At 40.9% G+C, this 20257-nt stretch overlaps 1 protein-coding gene across 1 annotated transcript; it reads right to left on the reverse strand.

Moving 5' to 3' along the window:
- Window positions 1-1654: 1654 nt before the first annotated feature.
- NDUFAF4 (NADH:ubiquinone oxidoreductase complex assembly factor 4) lies at window positions 1655-11180 on the reverse strand. The gene is made up of 3 exons (XM_006077443.4): window positions 10830-11180; window positions 9879-9982; window positions 1655-2221 (listed from the first exon to the last, which is right to left on the reverse strand). The coding sequence occupies exons 1-3, from the start codon at window positions 10963-10965 to the stop codon at window positions 1934-1936; spliced, it is 528 nt and encodes a 175-aa protein (XP_006077505.1). The 5' UTR covers window positions 10966-11180; the 3' UTR covers window positions 1655-1933.
- Window positions 11181-20257: the final 9077 nt, after the last annotated feature.

Raw genomic sequence — 20257 nt, forward strand, 5'->3', positions numbered from 1 at the left:
CCTGTTTTACAATTGAGGACACTGCCAACATCACGTGGCTAGAGGTGATGCTGAGATGTACATCCGGATTTTCTGAATCTCAACTCCACGCTGTCTGTGACACCACTACTACCCAACACTCTCCTACACATGATACAAAGCAGTAATAGGCTAATCAATGATACGGGAAGGACTTTATCGTGCTACACTACATAACCACAGCCATACTTACAGCTACCTATCCACAGTGTAGATCCGAATAGTGAAGAGGGCTCAGAAACAGCATTACCATGATTCAGGTACAGGTATTGACCTTTATTTGGTAAAGAAAAACAGTTTTGATGATTTACCGAAGTTTTAAAACACAATCTTATAGACAGAATTCTTGTTTTCTTTAAAAAAAAAAAGGTTTTGAACCAAATATGGTCTAGGTATAGTTTATTCACATAATGAAACTGCATCTGAACACAGCTTAAAATTCTCCCATCTCCGTCAGTTTTTCTCTTCTCAGCATTACAAAGGCCTCATTCCATCATCATGCTTAATTCCTCAGCACCTTCCATATTATTCCCAGGGGAAATTCCTGGGAAGAAAGGGATGGCTATCTTCCCTCAGAAAAACACTGATAACTTGAAATTTTTCTTACCACATTCTATGAGTATTCCCACAGCTCACAGAAAAAATATACCACTAGGACTTTAAAATCCTAAATTCTGGGCCTGACTATGTCATAAACTACAGAATAATCTTAAATAGGTCAGGAAACTTCCTCAGGCTTCTCATCTCAACGGCAAAAATTCAAGTCGAATTTGTTCCATCCTTTGTAGTTATTATGCATCTTCGCAGTAACCTTTTGACTTAATAAAGCAGCATTATATTCATTTTACAGAGGAAACAATCTCAAAGAGGTTATGCAATCTACCCAAACTCCCAGAGGTAGTAATACTGCAGAGCTAAACTTACACAACCTTGCTGAAGACCCTAGTACTGGCTCACACTGTGCTCCTAAGTTTGTTAAATGATCGAGACAGCAATTTTCCAAGTCTTTTCCAGTGATCACACGTTATAGTTCTACTTGTAATTTTTTATCTCTTCTTTCAGCCAGTATTTAAATCGGAAAAAAACACATGTATTTGATCACCAAATTCAATTTACCATGGTTCTTTAACTATGCTTTAAAATTATCTTGTACTTTTACATTAAGTCCACAGAAAACTTATTTTTTTTTCAGAGAGTTTCTACCGCCTGCCTCTCTGAAAGCTTTTGGACTTACCTGTTTGGTTGTCAAAGCAGAGGCTGACAAAATTTTATAAACACCAATTCTTGCTTGTATTTTAAAAAAGTTATTTTATATGTAAAATTCATTCAAAACAAAGTAAGTGTCCACTAGTTCTTTTTCCCTGGAACAGTAATAAAAATATATTTTCTACTGTTTTGTATCCAGTCTCCTGTCTGCCATTATTCAGGAAACACTGTTATTGGACTTCAATGTCAAGCATCCCTTTCCTCAACAAAAAAAATTCAGTCTTAAGAGTCAGGAAAACTCTTCCTTTCACTATTCCACAGGAAGAATAAACCAGCTACCTACACTGGAAGATGAAGCTCTGAATGCTAAAGAAAGGATTCAGGATATTTCCCAAGAGGCTACATGACCAATTTAAAAGCTGATGATAGATTTGCTTAAAATACAGTAACTTTTATTTACAGTAAATTTATACATGTGCTGATTAGTCATGCTGATATTACATAAGAACACAAACTAAATCAAAGTTTAACAGAGAGAAAAGTCAATCCTATCAGCCATCCTGAAAATTCAACAGAGTTCATAAATAGCAAGCTCTCACAAAGAGGTAGCTCAACACAATTGGTAATTTATATAATTAAACCTGGTACAAATGAAGAAAATAAACAGGGCATGGGGATGAGGACAGGAAAAGTCCTGTCAAGATTCTCTTCATTTTGATTCTATGGCTTTCTTGCCTTCAGGGGGGAAGATTTTGACTTCAAAAGTCACAAAATATTTGAGAAGGGAATTTACATCTTGCTGTTCTAGATGGTATTCTTCAGCTATTTTCTTAGCAGTCCATGTGTCTGGATAAAGTTTATGATTATTGAGAAGTGTCAATGCCTCTACAATGGAAATTTTGCCTTTGGGAATGTTCTTAATGTTCATCATGTCAAACTGATGGTCTTTCGACAACCTGAACTCCGTAGGCTTCTGACGTGTTGTGGCATCCTTTACCTAGTATCAAAAGACAAAAACCAAAAAACAGGCTTTTAGGATGAGAGCAAAGATTTGACATCTACTTTCGTGCCTTGAATCTCTATTTTTCTTCTTCAAACAAGTATTACCCATGCTTCTCCAAACTACATTTTCTCTTTAAGATGAGTCTTAGTTTGATGGTGCTTTTGCCATATCACCATTTCACAACCATAGTTCAATCATTAGGTAGAAATCAATCAAATGGATACCATCCACTCACCACATTATTTCATATATATTAAAAGAATAACAAGTTGGTTGGAAACAATAAACTGCTTTAGGGGGGCAGGAACCTGATGCTGCTTTAACAGCTTACCTGACAATCGTCATCCTTTTTCCTAGTTTTGTATTCATATTCAGTTCAGTTCAATCGCTCAGTCATTTCCAACTCTTTGCAACCCAATGGACTGCAGCACGCCAAGCCTCCCTGTCCATCACAAACTCCCAGAGTTTACTCAAATTCATGTCCATTGAGTCAGTGATGCCATCCAACCATCTCATCCTCAGTCGTCCCCGTCTCCCCCTGCCTTCAATCTTTCCCAGCATCAGGGTCTTTTCCAGTGAGTCAACTCTTCTCATCAGGAGGCCAAAGTACTGGAGCTTCAGCTCAACATCAGTCTTCCCAATGAATATTCAGGACTGTAAGGAGATCCAACCAGTCCATTCTAAGGAGATCAGTCCTGGGTGTTCTTTGGAAGGAATGATGCTAAAGCTGAAACTCCAGTACTTTGGCCACCTCATGCAAAGAGTTGACTCATTGGAAAAGACTCTGATGCTGGGAGGGATTGGGGGCAGGAAGAAAAGGGGACAACAGAGGATGAGATGGCTGGATGGCATCACCGACTCAATGGACGTGGGTTTGGGTGAACTCTGGGAGTTGGTGATGGACAGGGAGGCCTGGCGTGCTGCAATTTATGGGGTCGCAAAGAGTCGGACATGACTCAGCAACTGAACTGAACTGATGGGACCAGATGCCATGATCTTAGTTTTCTGAATATTGAGCCTTAAGCCAACTTTTTCACTCTCTTCTTTCACTTTCATCAAGAGGCTCTTTAGTTTTTCTTCACTTTCTGCCATAAGGGTGGTATCATCTGCTTATTTGAGGTAATTCATATTTCTCCCAGCAATCTTGATTCCAGCTTATGCTTCTTCCAGCCCAGCGTTTCTCATGATGTACTCTGCATAGAAGTTAAATAAGCAGGGTGACAATATACAGCCTTGACGTACTCCTTTTCCTATTTGGAACCAGTCTGCTGTTCCAAGTCCAGTTCTAACTGTAGCTTCCTGACCTGCACACAGATTTCTCAAGAGGCAGGTCAGGTGGTCTGGTATTCACATCTCCTTCAGAATTTTCCACAGTTTATTGTGATCCACACAGTCAAAGGCTTTGGCATAGCCAATAAAGCAGAAACAGATATTTTTCTGGAACTCTCTTGCTTTTTCGATGATCCAGCAGATGTTGGCAATTTGATCTCTGGTTCCTCTGCCTTTTCTAAAACCAGCTTGAACATCTGGAAGATCATGGTTCACATATTGTTGAAGCCTGGCTTGGAGAATTTTGAGCATTACTTTACTAGTGTGTGAAATGAGTGCAACTGTGCAGTAGTTTGAGCATTCTTTGGCATTGCCTTTCTGTGGGATTGGAATGAAAACTGACCTTTTCCAGTCCTGTGGCCACTGAGTTTTCCAAATTTGCTGGCCTATTGAGTGCAGCACTTTCACAGCATCATCTTTCAGGATTTGAAACAGCTCAACTAGAATTCCATCACCTCCACTAGCTTTGTTCATAGTGATGCTTCCTAAGCCTACTTGACTTCACATTCCAGGATGTCTGGCTCTAGGTGAGTGATCACACCATAGTGATTATCTGGGTCGTGAAGATCTTTTTTGTACAGTTCTTCTGTGTATTCTTGCCACCTCTTCTTAATATCTTCTGCTTCTATTACGTCCATACCATTTCTGTCCTTTATTGAGCCCATCTTTGCCTGAAATGTTCCCTTGGTATCTCTAATTTTCTTGAAGAGATCTCTAGTTTTTCCCACTCTATTGTTTTCATCTATTTCCTGGTGGCCTACAGTCCACGGGGGTCACAATGAGTCGGACACGACTAAGTGACTTCACTTTCACTGAGGAAGGCTTTCTTATCTCTCCTTGCTGTTCTTTGGTCAAATGGGTATATCTTTCCTTTTCTCCTTTGCTTTTGGCTTCTCTTCTTTTCTCAGCTATTTGTAAGGCCTCCTCAGATAGCCATTTTGCTTTTTTGCATTTCTTTTTCTTGGGGATGATCTTGCTCCCTGTCTCCTATATAATGTCACAAACCTCCGTCCATAGTTCATCAGGCTCTCTATCAGATCTAGTCCCTTAAATCTATTTCTCACTTCCACTATATAATCGTTAGGGATTTGACTGAGGTCATACGTGAATGGTCTAATGATTTGCCTTACTTCCTTCCATTTAAGTGTGAATTTGGCAATAAGGAGTTCATGATCTGAACCACAGTCAGCTCCCAGTCTTGTTTTTGCTGCTGTATAGAACTTCTCCATCTTTGGCTACAAAAAATATAATCAATCTGATTCGTTGTTAACCATCTGGTGATGTCCATGTGTAGAGTCTTCTCTTGTGTTGTTGGAAGAGGGTGTTTGCTATGACCAGTTCATTCTCTTGGCAGAACTCTATTAGCCTTTGCCCTGCTACATTCTGTACCCCAAGGCCAAATATGCCTGTTACTCCAGTTATTTCATGACTTTCTACTTTTGCATTCCAGTCCCCTATGATGAAGAGGACATCCTTTTTTGGTGTTAGTTCTAGAAGGAATTGTAGGTCTTCATAGAACCATTCAACTTCAGCTCCTTCAGCACTACTAGTCAGGACATAGACTTGGATTACCAAGATATTGAATGGTTTGCCTTGGAAACAAAGAGAGATCATTCTGTCGTTTTTGAGACTGCATCCCAGTACTGCATTTCGGACTCTTTTGTTGACTATGATGGCCACTCCATTTCTTCTAAGGGATTCTTGCCCACAGTAAGAGATATAATGGTCATATGAGTTAAATTCACCCATTCCAGTCCATTTTAGTTCGATGATTCCTAAAATGTCAACATTCATTCTTGCCATCTCCTGTTTGATCACTTCCAATTTGTCTTGATTCACGGGCCTAACATTCCAGGTTCCTATGCAATATTGCTCTTTACAGCATCGAATTTATATTATATGCCTCCAAACACCTTGAGTGAATTCAAATGTTGCTAGAGATCTTGCCTCTTCAGAGGAAATAAAATAATGCCTCCAAGACCTCAACAAATATAAAGAAAACCACCTATCCATACCCATCTTTCCACCTGTCTGAACCAAGCTTAATCCTCGGGTTTGTGCTCTGTATTTCATTCCTCTATCAGCTACATCAACTAAGCCCCCTGCCCCTTTACTTTTCCTTTCAAACGTGCCCTGCCTACTACTGCTTTTTGGTAAAAATATGAAAGTGCCCTGGCTGGTGCATAAATAAATTTAAAAAAAAAAAAGAAAGTGCCCTAGTCACCAACTACAAACACTCATCAAACCCAACAACTCTTCTTTTATGATCAGTTTCCTTCTGTTCAGTTCCGCTTTAAAAAATAGTACTTGTCATCTCAAATCCAGAGGATTACATCTTAATCCAGAGGACATTTTTTAAGCAAACACTGCCGACCACTCCCACATACCCACAACTATTTTTGCTTTGGTTTCCATACCACCTCCCTCCTAGTGTTCCATCTGTCTCCGCAGTGGTTCCTTCCTTGTGGTCTATTTCACTTCAGCTACCCTGTAAATGTTAGTATGCCCCCAAGTTCTGACCCAGGCCCTCTTCTCACTCTACACATTCCCCCCAAGCAATCCCACCACCCCCTTCTTATTATTATCCACACATCAATGACTCTCAAATATGGTCTCAAACCTTGATCTTTCTCCTGACTTTCAGATCCCAATTCCCAAATGACTACTACATTTTTACTTGATAACCTATAAGTACCTCAAAGATCAACTTGTCTAAAGCTGAACTTGTCCCTTTTCTCTGAAAATACAATTTTGTCCCCATGTTCTCTAGCTCAGGGACCAACTCCACCCATGTCTCATAGTCCACTTCAAAACTCAGTTTCTCTTACGTTATATTTGACATTTCCCTCTCCTCACTCATTACAACCAATCAATGACCAAATCCTGCTTATGCTTATAAGTCCCTCTCAAACCTGTTCATTCTATCCCAGTCACTAATTACCCTTGTCCAAGCCAATGTCTCTTACAGGAACTACTGCAAAAGCCTGGTCTCCTCTTAACTGGGTAAAATGCCTTTCCCTCCCTCCCTCCCAGCCCACCCTCAAAACTGCCCTCAGAATGAAGCAAATCTGAAGTCACTCTTCCACAGGAAACTCTTCAATGACTTCCAACTGCCCTCAGGATAAAACTCAAATTCCTTAGCAAGACAAATATGACCTTCATGATTTGGCCCCTATTGACTTTCTACCCCACCCCATTTCATCAACCCTGATTCAGCCCTCATACTTTCTTCTAACTGTGGGTGTGTGCATTCTCAGTTGCTCAGTTGTGTCCAGCTCTTTGCAACCCCACCAGGCTCCTCTATCCATGGGACTTCCCAGGCAAGAAAACTGGAGTGAGTTGCCACTGCCTCCCTCCTCCAGGAGATCTTCCCCACCCAGGTAATGACCCAAGTCTCCTGCAGCTCCTGCACTGACAGATTATTTACCACTGAGCCACCAGCTAACTGTACTGAACTCTAAAGGCACCACACACTCTCCTACCTTCATATTGTAACTCTGGCCTGAAACACTCCTAACAACTTCTTCACGTTCCAGAAACTCAAGTTTCCCTTATCTTCCTAGTTCTGTATCTTCTTACCACCTAATATATACTTTTTTTATCCAGTTTTCCCTTCTGATTAATATTAAATACTAACATTAATATGACACTGAAAAAATCTGATAAATTCAACATCCTCTTTAAAAAAAAAAAAAAAAAACCCTTAGCAAATTAAAAATAGAACAAAACATCCTGTGATAAAAGTATTTTTCAATCAGACCAAATCACTTTATTTTAATTAATTACAGGCACCCTATGCAAGGAAAGAACAGGACAGAATAATAGACACAGTAAGAGGAGAATTAAGTATAAACACTAGAAAGAGAGAAAATTGTAATTCCATTCCAATGGTATGAGAATATCTTTAGAAAAATATAAAAGAATCAACTGAAAAACAAAGAGAAATAATAACCTAGCAAAGCAGGTACCTGCAATACAAAAATCACTTTTTTTGTGTGACTATTAGCAATAAATAGTTAAAAACTTAGGGAGAAAAGAGATCTCATAGTAACAATCTTCCCTCTACCCTTCAAAGACTCAATAAAACAAAAATGTTAATTCTCCTCAATTAATCTATAAATTCCAATTCAATTACACTCAAAATCAAAATAGGACTTTTCAAGAACCTGTTCATATGGGGAAAAAATGTGTGGCAAGAGTCAAAGAACTTCTGAAAAGAAAGAAAGATGATCATAACAGGTATCAAGATACTTTACAAAGTTTTATTAATTAAAATAGTATAATTCTAGTGTAGACATAGAAAAATAAATAGAACTCATGAATCCGTTAACAGACTTATAAGTGTATGTATTAACATTTTAAATGAGTGGGAAAAGGACTGGGTTATTCAATAAATTATATTTAGACAACTGACCATCCAGTTGAAAAGTTCTCCCTCACCAAAAACTTTATTTAATGCCAAATAAAGATTTTAACATAAAATATATAATCATAAAAGTAATAAGAAAATATAGAAGACTCTGTTAGACTAAGTCCATACAATGAAAGACAAAAAGGCTAATATATTTCACAAAATTTTGAATAGCAATAGATAAAAAGTTGGACAGAAGTAAATTATTTGGCATATGATAGCCACAGCATCACTGATATCTAAAGACATCACAAATCATTAAGAAAATTATGAACCGCCCAAAAGAAAAAGAGACAAACATAAATAGGCACTTCAACCTTTTCTTCACTATCACTTGCCCATGAATGAGTCTATTCAGATTTTTCCTTATACCCCTCCAAGAAATTTTAACACCACTGTGTATCTCCTAAGTATTATATTTACATTCCTATATTTTATACATAAGAAGTATTAAATGGTTTTTGTTCCCCAAGAGTTAATTTTAGAATGAATAAGTACATGTGAGAGAAACAATTCTGAAGTATTATCCAACACCTGTCTAAATATAAAGAACACAAACATCAATCCCTATATATTTGTGTGTGTGTGTGTGTGAACATCTGATAACCGAACCCTGTAACTGTTGTTGTAACAAGTTACAAACCTTACATGTGCGTTTTCTCTTCCCTACTTAAAATTATACTAATAACTATTAACATATCTGTGCAGTTTATTGCCTATCTACAGAGAAAGACTTTGGAGAATTTTAGAATGAAAAGGGAATGGTCACTGGTACTTCCCTCTCCTTTCATCAAACTCTTCTCCCTGCTTAGAAGCTTCCTGCCCCCATGAACTCATCTGGCTAACACCCAGCCGTTGTTCAGGCCACTTCCTCAGAAACCATCCCTGGTCCTTCTGTCTCAAACAGCTCCCTCTGATATGCTCAGTGCCTACATTTCCTCTTTACAGACTTCGCAATTATGTACCTGCGGCTGCTCATTTGTTTAATGCCTGTGTCCCTCACAACACTATAAGCACTGTGAGAGCAAGGACTAGAACTGCTGTGTTCATCACTGTTCACAGAGCACTTGTGCCTGATATTTACATACAGGTTCCCACTCCCAGTTTATTCTGCCATCTCCCTGTTTTTACAAATCCTATCTGAATATTTTCTTAAAAACAAACAAACAAAAAGCCCACCACCAACACAACACTAAAAAATGTTCTGATATCAGAACATACCTCAAACCACTGAAGGAAGAGAAAATAGTATTAAAGCTCTCTCTTAATACTACTACTACGTCGCTTCAGTCGTGTCTGACTCTGTGCGACCCCATAGACAGCAGCCCATCAGGCTCCCCCGTCCCTGGGATTCTCCAGGCAAGAACACTGGAGTGAGTTGCCATTTCCTTCTCCAATGCATGAAAGTGAAAAGTGAAAGTGAAGTCGCTCAGTCATGTCCAACCCTCAGCGACCCCATGGACTGCAGCCTTCCAGGCTCCTCCGTCCATGGGATTTTCCAGGCAATAGTACTGGAGTGGGGTGCCACTGCCTTCTCCAAAAGCTCTCTCTTGGTGTCATTCAAATGTCATTCAAGTGACCAATTGTCATTTGGTAGAAATTCCCTACCAAATCCTATAAATTCTGAAATAATAGAGGTGCATTCAAATAATCCTTTCACAAGTCTGTTACTTATTTTTTCACAAGTCTTTTAGATTTCAGTAAATACCCAATGAACAGAGGCACCTGTGTCTTGCTTAGACCTCTGTGCTTCAACTTTGCCAAAGCTCTGCATTCTGGTTCAGAAGCACACTGACACTTTTACACATGCAAAGCCCTCACTCTCTTACTATTTGCCACACTTCTCTACGTGATTCTCCTGGAACTCCAAGGACTTATAATATATATTTACTTAATGAAAACACACATTACCTGCAAAGAAGACACGGGATCTTGGGAATCAACATACACGTCTTTTAGTAAGGACAGCAGTTTGTCATCTTTCCTATCAATTTCTCCCTTAATTTCTGGATGGCCTAAGTAAAGAAAAAGAATGTTACAACTGTAAAGCCAAAGAAAATTTCCTATAAGATCCTAACACTTAACACAAAACAGTCACTTTTTCTCCCCAAAAACTTTAAAATTTTTATTTTGTATTGGGGTATAGCCGATTGACAATACTGTGGTAGTTTCAGGTGACCAGGAAAGGGACTCAGCCATACATATACACGTATCCATTCTCCCCCGAATCCCCCTCCTATCCAGGCTGGCACGTTAATACTGAGCAGAATTCCATGTGCTATACAATAGGCCCTTGTTGGTTACCCATTTTAAATACAGCAGCGTGTACATGACCTTCCCAAAGTCCCTAACTATCCCTTACACGGCCCCTCCTCCCCCGGCAACCATTAAGTTCGTTTTCTAAATCTTTGAGGTGCTTTCTGTTTAAGACAGTCCCTTTATTTTTTGCTTAATCAACATTCACTCGAACACAATAGGACGTGTTTTAAATGTAATTCATAATGCTAGGTCAAGTTCGGTGTCCACTGTTCGGCGAAGACGTCTAGAAAGTTCTCTTGCATAGGATTGCTTCTGATTCTGATTCCTTGTATCATGCCGCAAAGTATTAAAGCCGGCGAGGGCGGGGTCAGCATGGGCAGACGCAGACACCTCCAAGACTACGAAGTAGGCGGAGCCGCCGACTCCGCGGGAGCAAGGAGACAGTCTCAATGTCACCAGCCCAGTGGCGCGACTTTCCCGAGTTCGGCTGACCCCGGTGACTGCAACTGACCCCGGTCACCCCCACCACTGCACCAAGGTCCACCACTCAACCCACACCCGGAGACCGAGCGCCGGGACCCGAGGCGCCCCGGCACCACTTACTGCTCATCTGCTCTAGCAGGAGGTTCTTGGTGGAGGGGTGCCTGGGAGCGGGGGAAGGCTTCATTCTGCTGATTTCCCGTTCCGCCCGGTTCTCTAGGTTGAAATTCCTGACTGCGCGAGCCACTGCAGCCCCCATTTCTTCACAACATGATGCCCTAAGTTACACCACACGTGGTTAAACACCGGCGCGGGCGACCTCCGGGACACACCAGAGCATGCGCACGTCTGGGGGTGACCCGCGCTGGAGCTGCAAAACGCGCGCTAAATGCGTGCAGTTCGCCCCCTAGCGGTCGGGAGGGCACACGCCGCCTCTCCACCCAGAATATCTCAAAGGGAGCACCACCCTCTGGGGCGGAGACATACTCCCACCTGCGGCTGCTTCCCGCGATTTGGGGTGGGACTTAGGGTTTGGGCACACCTTGTTTTTACGCTCTTCAGCCTGGTGGAGTCCTGCGGGAAGCTTAATACAGTTTTATTGCCGGGATTTCCCCCAGGTTTTCTGATTTAATCCCTCCCGAGTGAGGCCTGGCGTTGGTTCAAGTTCCCCACGTGATCCCACAGTTGCAGGCTGAGAATCAAAGTCTAAGGTGCAACCAGAGGAAGCCAATATAAATGCAATTAATAGCTAAAGGAAGGTTCTAAAATAGCCCTTTCCTTTTTTTGTGAAAGGAAAATAGTGAAAGTTTACTCATCCTCGATGAATATTTGTTCTGTCGCTCTTTTGTTTAAATGTCGCTTATTTTCCTGTCCCGTTGCCTGTTGCGTCTGAATCTGAGCCCTGTTCTCTTTTCCCAGAATCTTTTACATCGCGCTCTCGTAACGCATTTGACCTCTCGATTTCCATTATGCTCTCCTTTTCCTTCTTTTTGTGTATTTTTAATGCTAATCTGGAGAAGGCAGTGGCACCCTACTCCAGTAGTCTTGCCTGGAAAATCCCGTGGACGGAGGAGCCTGGTAGGCTGCAATCCATGGGGTCGCTAAGAGTCGGACACGACTGAGCGACTTCACTTTCACTTTTCACTTCCATGCATTGGAGATGGAAATGGCAGCCCACTCCAGTGTTCTTGCCTGGAGAATCCCAGTTAGGGGGAGCCTGGTGGGCTGCCGTCTATGGGGTCGCACAGAGTCGAACACGACTGAAGTGACTTAGCAATGCTAATTTGTGTTGTGTCTCTTTGCCATTAAGCATTGAGTCATTGCGTCATTCCTTAGCCTATTTCTCTTTTGTTCTATACCTTTCTTATTCTTTTTAAGCCACGGAGACCTCCTTGTAATTTAGTGAAAGGAACAGCCAATAGGAAAAAAAAACAGACAACAACAAAAATGAGCGGTGTTACATGTTTTCTTACTCTTCCTCTTTGTCTCTCTCTCCCTCCCTCCCCTTCTCTCCCTCTTCCTTCTCCCTCTGAAAGGATTACTGTGTTGCTTTTATTTTCTTCAAAAATATTGTCATTAATTCATAAAGAACCCACTAAAAAGTAGCAGAGTTTCCAAAGTTACAGTATTTTTCAGACTGTGGCTGTAAGATCTGTTTTTAGGGTTCTCAGCTCTCAGCAAAATGAAGTTTAAAAGCAGTGAAATGATACAACAGTAAGTTAAGTAATGATTTTTAAAAGAATCTCAAACTAAAGAAAGGGCTGTTTTCTTTAAAGAAAACTAATAAAATTATTGCATATAGTAATCATACCAAAAGTTCTACAAGGGACATAGCTTCCACCATTAACTATCATGAAATGTTCTTACTGGAATTGGTGTTTGGAATTTGCAGAGGCTAAAACCAGTGTTCTCTGGTAGTGTTAATTGTGAAGTTATCCTGAAGGTGGCAGGCTACTCCAAGAGTTCCATCTTTGAGACAAGCATGCCTGTAAGTGCTTTAGAGCACAGGTCTTCATATTTCTACCTATATACACCAAAACATTTTCCTTTGCCTCACACATCTATGTGTTTCAACAATTATGGTAGTAATTCCATTCACTGCCTGTTAAAAATATTTTAAAAGTGAAAAATTCATTTTCATAGAAGTTCCACTGTACTTCTGGCAGCATGGAAAAGTAATGTGAGACAAAAGTTATAAGAAGTGTAGGGAAACTATGGGAATTACCCACATGAAAGAATTTATTGAATTTCCACATTTAAGGAGACTTTGGATTCAGTACATCTGTATCAGGTGGCTCAGACAATAAAAAATCTGCCTGCAATGCAGGGGTCCCGGGTTTGATCCTTGGGTCAGGAAGATCCCCTGGAGTAGGAAATGGCAACCCACTCCAGTCTTCTTGCCTGGAGAATTCCATGTGCAGAGGAGCCTGGCTGGATACAGTCCATGGGGTCGCAAAGAGTCGGACACAACTGAGAGAATCACACACACATACTGGGATTCAATATTTAAGGAACATCCAGTCCAGGCCAGCTGCCTTGCTGGCCCTGGAGTGTTCAAGTCCTCAAAGAGCAGGACAGAAGGCAGAGGCACTTGAGAAATACGCAATTGCCTGTCATCCCTTGGTAGTCATCTAGAGATAAAACCTGAATCACAAATGCATAATTCCAGCCCTTCTTGTTAAATATGCAAATTTACATGAAGTGTGAACTCAAAACTCTCTCTGGGCTCATGTTAAGGTTGAAGTCAGGTGCCCATGGAAAGCATAACCAGGATGTTGCTCAGAATTAATCATCTCTCTGACTGCCATATGATGTATTTATATTGCTGAATATCCTAGGGTACCAATGAAGTAAACCTAGAGTCTTGCCAACACAATAGAATGTAAATTTTTTGAGGACAGTAATTATTCTCTTTGTTCACTGCTGTCTGCATCTCACTGAACAATGCCTGGTACACAGTAGGTACTAAACAAATGTCAGGTAAATATTGGTGGGTGGTGGTGGTTCAGTCACTAAGTCATGCCCAACTTTTGCAACCCCATGGACTGTAGCCCTGCCAGGCTCCTCTGTCCATGGGATTCTCCAGGCAAGAATGCTGGAGTGGGTTGCCATTTTCTTCTCCAGGGGATCTTCCTGACCCAGGGATCAAACCCAACCTTCTGCATCGCAAGCAGATATTTTATTGCTGAGCCACCAGAGAAGCCAAGATAAATATTAAATGAACCCAATGATGAGCAGGGGCTTCCCTGGTGGCTCAGATGGTAAATAATCCACCTGCAATGCTGGAGTCCTGTGTTCAATCCCTGGGTTGGGAAGAACCCCTGGAGGAAGGAACAGCTACCCACTCCAGTGTTCTTCCCTAGAAAATCCCTATGGACAGAGGAGCCTGGCAGGCTACAGTCCATGGGTTGCAAAGAGTTGGACATGACTGAGCAACTTTCACTTCACAAAGATGAGCAGAGCCCTCAAGAGTCTAAGCCTTAGATAGGTTTCTGCCTGAACACCAGCCCCTCTACCAGAAATGAGTCCTTATGAAAGTCACTCACTCTGGTTATGCTCACTTCATCTTAGAACTGGGACAATAGCAATTACCTAATGGATTTCGCACCATTTAAAAATATGAAGTGTCTGATACAGTGCCTAGCTCAGAATATGATATTGAGTATTTGCATTGGTTTCCATTTTCCAGAGGAACAGAAAGAAGTTTGGAAAAGGAGCAGATATTCTGAAGCCCTGGTCTATAGGTGAGTAAAATGAATAAAATAAATATCTGCCGGTCGAGAGGCAAATATCTGAAAGTAAAGTGACTCAAGTTATTCAAGAATTTAATTAAAAAAAAATAGATGTTTCAGTTTCTCTTCTCTGATTAGCGTGCTCTGCACGCAGCATTGCTGGGCCCATTAAGGTGGAAAATTGGGTGGGCATCATTAGCTTGCACCAGGCTTTGCCTGGTATTGACTGCAGAAAGAGTCCCTCCTTGCTTCCTTCCTTCATCCTCAATCTTTCTCTCTCTATCTAGATTTTTACTTTCCTGCACTCCTTTCTTTTGGAGGAGGAAATGGCAACCCACTCCAGTATTTTTGCCTGGGAAATCCCATGGATAGAGGTGCCTGGAGGGCTACAGTCCATGGGGTCACAAAGAGTCAGACATGAGTGAGTGTGCATGCATGCCTTTCTTTGAACATAATTCAAAGGCATTCTGTGTTCTCCAAAGGATGGCAGTCACTAAACCCACGTGGACAAGTGACTCAAGATGCTCAGGAAAGTCCCCAGAGGTTTCATTGACCAAACCCCAATTACAAGTGAGCAGCATGGCAGATTTGTGGAGGAATGGCTCATCCTGGCAGAGATGTCCAGGTTCAGATGGAACTTCTCCAGGCCCTGGATTCCAGTACCAGGGGCCAAGGAATTTGTGAGTCTAGCTGAGGTCATTTACCAGATTCCCAAACTTCACCGGTTCCACTGTGATATAGTGTTGTGTGTTTGTGAGACCTAGAATATTTCAGAAAAAAAAATCCTGAAAACCAGAAAAAACTAGGCTTTGGTAGATCCAATATTCATATTGAGAAACTCTAGGTTTCATAGATTAGAATTATCAACCAGCAATTATACCCAGATGCCTACTCTGTGGCCACCACACTCATGACTTTTGGTATTGTATTAGTTTCCTATCACAACTAACAAATTACTGTCAAATAGTGCCTTAAACTGGAGGAGGAAATGGCAACCCTCTCCAGTATTCTTGCCTAGAAAATCCCATGGACAGAGGAGCCTGGCAGGCTACAGTCCATAGGGTCGCAAAGAGTTGGACATGACTGGAGAAGGCAATGGCAACCCACTCCAGTACTCTTGCCTGGAAAATCCCATGGACAGAGGAGCCTGGCAGGCTACAGTCCATAGGGTCGCAAAGAGTTGGACATGACTGAGCACTGCACAGCAGCAGCAGTGCCTTAAAACACAGCAAATTATAATCTTGCTCTTCTAGAGATCAGAAGTCAGAAAGCTGGAAATGGGTTTCCGGAGACTAAAATCAAGGTGTCAGCAGAGGTGTCTTCATGCTGGAGGCTCCGGAAGAGAATTCCTTTTCTGGTCTTTTTGGGCTTCTGGACATTTCTGCTGCTGCTGCTGCTAAGTCACTTCAGTCGTGTCCGACTCTGTGCGACCCCATAGACAGCAGGCCACCAGGCTCCCCCATCCCTGGGATTCTCCAGGCAACAACACTGAAGTGGGTTGCCATTTCCTTCTCCAATGCATGAAAGTGAAAAGTGAAAGTGAAATCGCTCAGTCGTGTCTGACTCTCAGCGACCCCATAGCGTTTGACAACCAGCAAATGAATCATTTCATTGTATTATCTCCTTCTCTGACTATGACTCCCCTGCCTCCCTTTTCCCTTTATTACACCCTTATGATTACATTGGTCCTAAATGTGATAATCCAGGATGATATCCCATGTCAACATTCTTAATTCAGTCACATCTGCAAAGTACATTTTGCAGGTTCTGGGGATTAAGAGATGGATGTCTTTGAAGGTCCATGTTCTGCTCAGCACAGTCACCATCTTCAGAACATCTGTATCTACCTCTATGTCTATGATCAAATTAGTAAAATTCAAAACTAGAACAATGGAGAGAATGGCTAGCATTCTTTGTTCAGCCCCACGATGCTTATATTCCAAAGAAACAACCTAGTTGTTGAAAGAATAAAACCATTTTGTTCAGGCAGTTGTATTCTTTCTTTTAGAGTTTGTCTAAGAGCCATGGTAAGCTTACTAGTAAATTTGTCAGTACCTTGCCAGATCTCTACACTGCACTGAGAAGCAATTCTTCTAGGGTCCCATTCTTTCACCTTCTCTGGAGCACCTATGTCTGACAAGCTTCAGTGAGAAAGAATATGTATGGGGTTGGCCAAAAAGTTTGTCTGGATTTTTCTGTAACATATTATAGAAAGCCCTGAACAAACTTATTGGCCCACTCCATTATCCCCCTTGTATATAAAGCCGCATGATTGCTTTTCCTAGTTATGGCACCTTAGAGACACCAGAATTCTACCACCTTTCTCTCCTTCCCACTCAATTACTTCCCTCTCAGCTTAGAATTTCACAGTCACTCACCTATTCCTTTGTTTGCATTAATTTTTTTTTTAACCCTTTTCTCTACCTAATCCACTTTTAAAAGGCAGGTACTCTCCGGGAAGGCAGGCCATTTATGGAAGAGTTTATCAGTTCTTTGGACTTGAACTGGAAGAAGAGAGCTGTTTGAAAAGTGGGGGAGAGAGAGAGGGAGAAGCTACTGGAAAAAATGGGAAAGGGAAGGAAAGAAAGGAACCAGAGAATAACCAGAGCAGAAAAAAGGCGTCTACAACCCTCCATGGGGCTGAGAAGGCTCCACATCCAGCTCCTCTCCCAGTAGCTTTTCCTTCTGCCAGTCTCCTCGTATAAACTCTTTATAAATGAACAACATTGAAAGAAACAATTATCCAAACCCGTGGGATGTAGGCAAAGCAGTACTTAAAGAAAATGTGTGTGTGTGTTTCTATTACATATATATGTTAAAACACAAGAAAGATTGACAGTAAATGAATTTGAGTTAAACATCCAACTCAAAAGCATGAGAAAAAGAATATCAATGTAAATCCAAAACATTTTTTAAAGAACTGAAGATAAAGCAGAAATTAATTACATAGAAAACAAAACCAAATAGTTCTTTGAAAATTTAAAAATCTGACCTATCTAAGTAAAAATAAAGGCACAAATAAAAAACCTTAGGGATTTTTTTGGAAAGAGTATGATCACAAATATAGAGAATTTTTTTAAATGAGAGAAAGTGATAGATGCAACTTTATATACAACTTTAATATATGATCTCCTCTCCTTCAGTGACTTACTTATAGCCAATGAAATGTGGGAACTGTGAATAAAATGAAGTAGGACAGGATAGAATCAAATAGGCATAGATATCCCCTGGAGAAGGCAATGGCAACCCACTCCAGTATTCTTGCCTGGGAAATCCCATGGACTGTAGCCTAGTGGGTTGCAAAGACTCAAACACTATTGAGCAACTAAACAGCAAACAGAACAGACTATAGAATAGAATACATGACTCTCGTGACAACCTTACATAAAGTAAGACTCCATCTGAGGAATCAGGAGTGAGAGCCTTCTGTTGGCTTTGGAAAAGCAAGCTGCCGTGTGGTTAGAGGGTCTTTAGAGAGCCTGTATGGATATGAGGGATCATAAGGAAGGCTGAATGCCAAAGAATTGACACTGTCAAACCGTGGTGCTGGAGAAGACTCTTGAGAGTCCCTTGGACAGCAAGGAGATCAAAAAAGTCAATCCTAAAGGAAATCAACCCTGAATATTCATTGGAAGGACTGATGCTGAAGCTGAAGCTCCAATACTTTGGCCACCTAATGTGAAGAGCTGACTCACTGGAAAAGACCCCGATGCTGGGAAAGATTGAGGGCAGGAGGAGAAGGGGGAGACAGAGGATGAAATGGTTGGATGTCGTCACTGACTCAATGGATATGAGTTTGAGCAAACTCAGGGAGATAGTGATGGACAGAGAAGCCTGGTGTGCTGCAGTTCATTGGGTCGAAATGAGTTGGACATGATTTAGTGACTGAACAACAGAGAACCTGTAAGAGGCCACATGGGAAAGAACATCAGGGGCCTTTTGGAGATAAGGGCAGCCCCCAGGTGACAATGAACTGAATTTTGGCAACAACTGCATGAGCCTGAAAGAGGACCTCCAGAAATTAACACAGCCCAGTCAAGTACTGTATTTCAACTGATTCACAATATATACTTGGTTAAATTCAATACCCATTAATAATACTATGGCTAGTTGAGAATAGAAGGAAGCCTCCTCTACTTGATAAAGAGTACATATCAAAAAATTGTAACAAATATAATTTGGAATGGTGAATGTTAGAAGAAAGACCAGTAAAGGCAGTACTTTTTTCTACTAGTCCTAGTCAACATTTTGCTGGAGGTCCTAGCTAATAAAGAATGAATAAAGGAAGTAAGAACTATTTATTCTTTTGAACAGTCAGTGTCTCTGTCTTCCCAGAAAATTTTGGAAATCATTCAAAGAATTATTATATCTTTAAAAGAATTCAATAAGCTAGCTGTTCTGTACACCAGTGACAGAGTAGAATGGCCAAAAAATTTCATGTGCAATGGTCACAAAAACTATTATGCATCTCGGAATAAACTTCCAAAAATATGCAAAACCCGAATTACGTAAACCACAAAATTTACATAAAGACAAAAAAGGAACAAGTGGTAGACATAGAATGTTCCTTGATGCAAAGTCTCAACAGTGTAAAAATGTCAATTATTCCACAAATTAGTCCATAAGTTTGATACACTTTAAACTTCCCTGGTGGCTCAGATGGTAAAGCGTCTGCCTACAATGCAGGAGACCCAGGTTCAGTCCCTGGGTCAGGAAGATCTCCCAGAGAAGGAAATGGCTACTCACTCCAGTATTCTTGCCTGGAAAATCCCATGGACAGAGAAGCCTGGTAGTCCATGGGGTCACAAAGAGTCCATAAACACAGTCCATGGAGTCACAAAGAGTAGGACATGACTGAGCAACTTCACTTCACTTTGATACACTTTCAATAGAAATTTTAAAGTGAAACTTGACACCTCATAAAGTTCATCTGGAAGAGAAAATGTGAAAAAATAGTCAATAATATTTTTTCACAAATGTAGCATACAATATATACTGTTTTGCCCATTTGTTCTTTTTCTTTTAAAATAAATTTATACCAATTCTCCCACTCCCCACCTCCTGCCTCTAGAAACCACCAATCAGTTCTCTGTGTTTATAAGCTTGTGATTTTTGCTTTAAGATTTTACATATAAGAGAGGTTGCATGGTATTTGTCTTTCTCTGACTTATTTCACTTAGCGTAATTCCCTCAGGGCCCATCCCTGTTGTTATAAATGGTAAGATTCCATTCTTCATTTATGGCTGAGTAATATGCCATTACTACATTACAGGAAGCAACATAGAACTGGACATAGAACAACAGACTGGTTCCAAATAGGAAAAGGAGTAAGTCAAGGCTGTATATTGTCACTCTGCTTATTTAACTTATATGCAGAGTACATCATGAGAAACATTGGACTGGAAGATACACAAGCTGGAATCAAGATTGCCGGGAGAAATATCAATAACCTCAGATACGCAGATGACACCATCCTTATGGCAGAAAGTGAAGAGGAACTAAAAAGCCTCTTGATGAAAGTGAAAGTGGAGAGTGAAAAGGTTGGCTTAAAGCTCAACATTCAGAAAACTAAGATCATGGCATCCGGTCCCATCACTTCATGGGAACTAGATGGGGAAACAGTGGAAACAGTGTCAGACTTTATTTTTTTGGGCTCCAAAATCACTGCAGATGGTGACTGCAGCCATGAAATTAAAAGACGCTTACTTCTTGGAAGGAAAGTTATGTCCAACCTAGATAGCATATTGAAAAGCAGAGACATTACTTTGCCAACAAATGTTCGTCTAGTCAAGGCTCTGGTTTTTCTATTGGTCATGTATG

The sequence above is a fragment of the Bubalus bubalis genome, chromosome 10 (assembly GCF_019923935.1).
Source record: "Bubalus bubalis isolate 160015118507 breed Murrah chromosome 10, NDDB_SH_1, whole genome shotgun sequence".
NCBI lineage: Eukaryota > Metazoa > Chordata > Mammalia > Artiodactyla > Bovidae > Bubalus > Bubalus bubalis.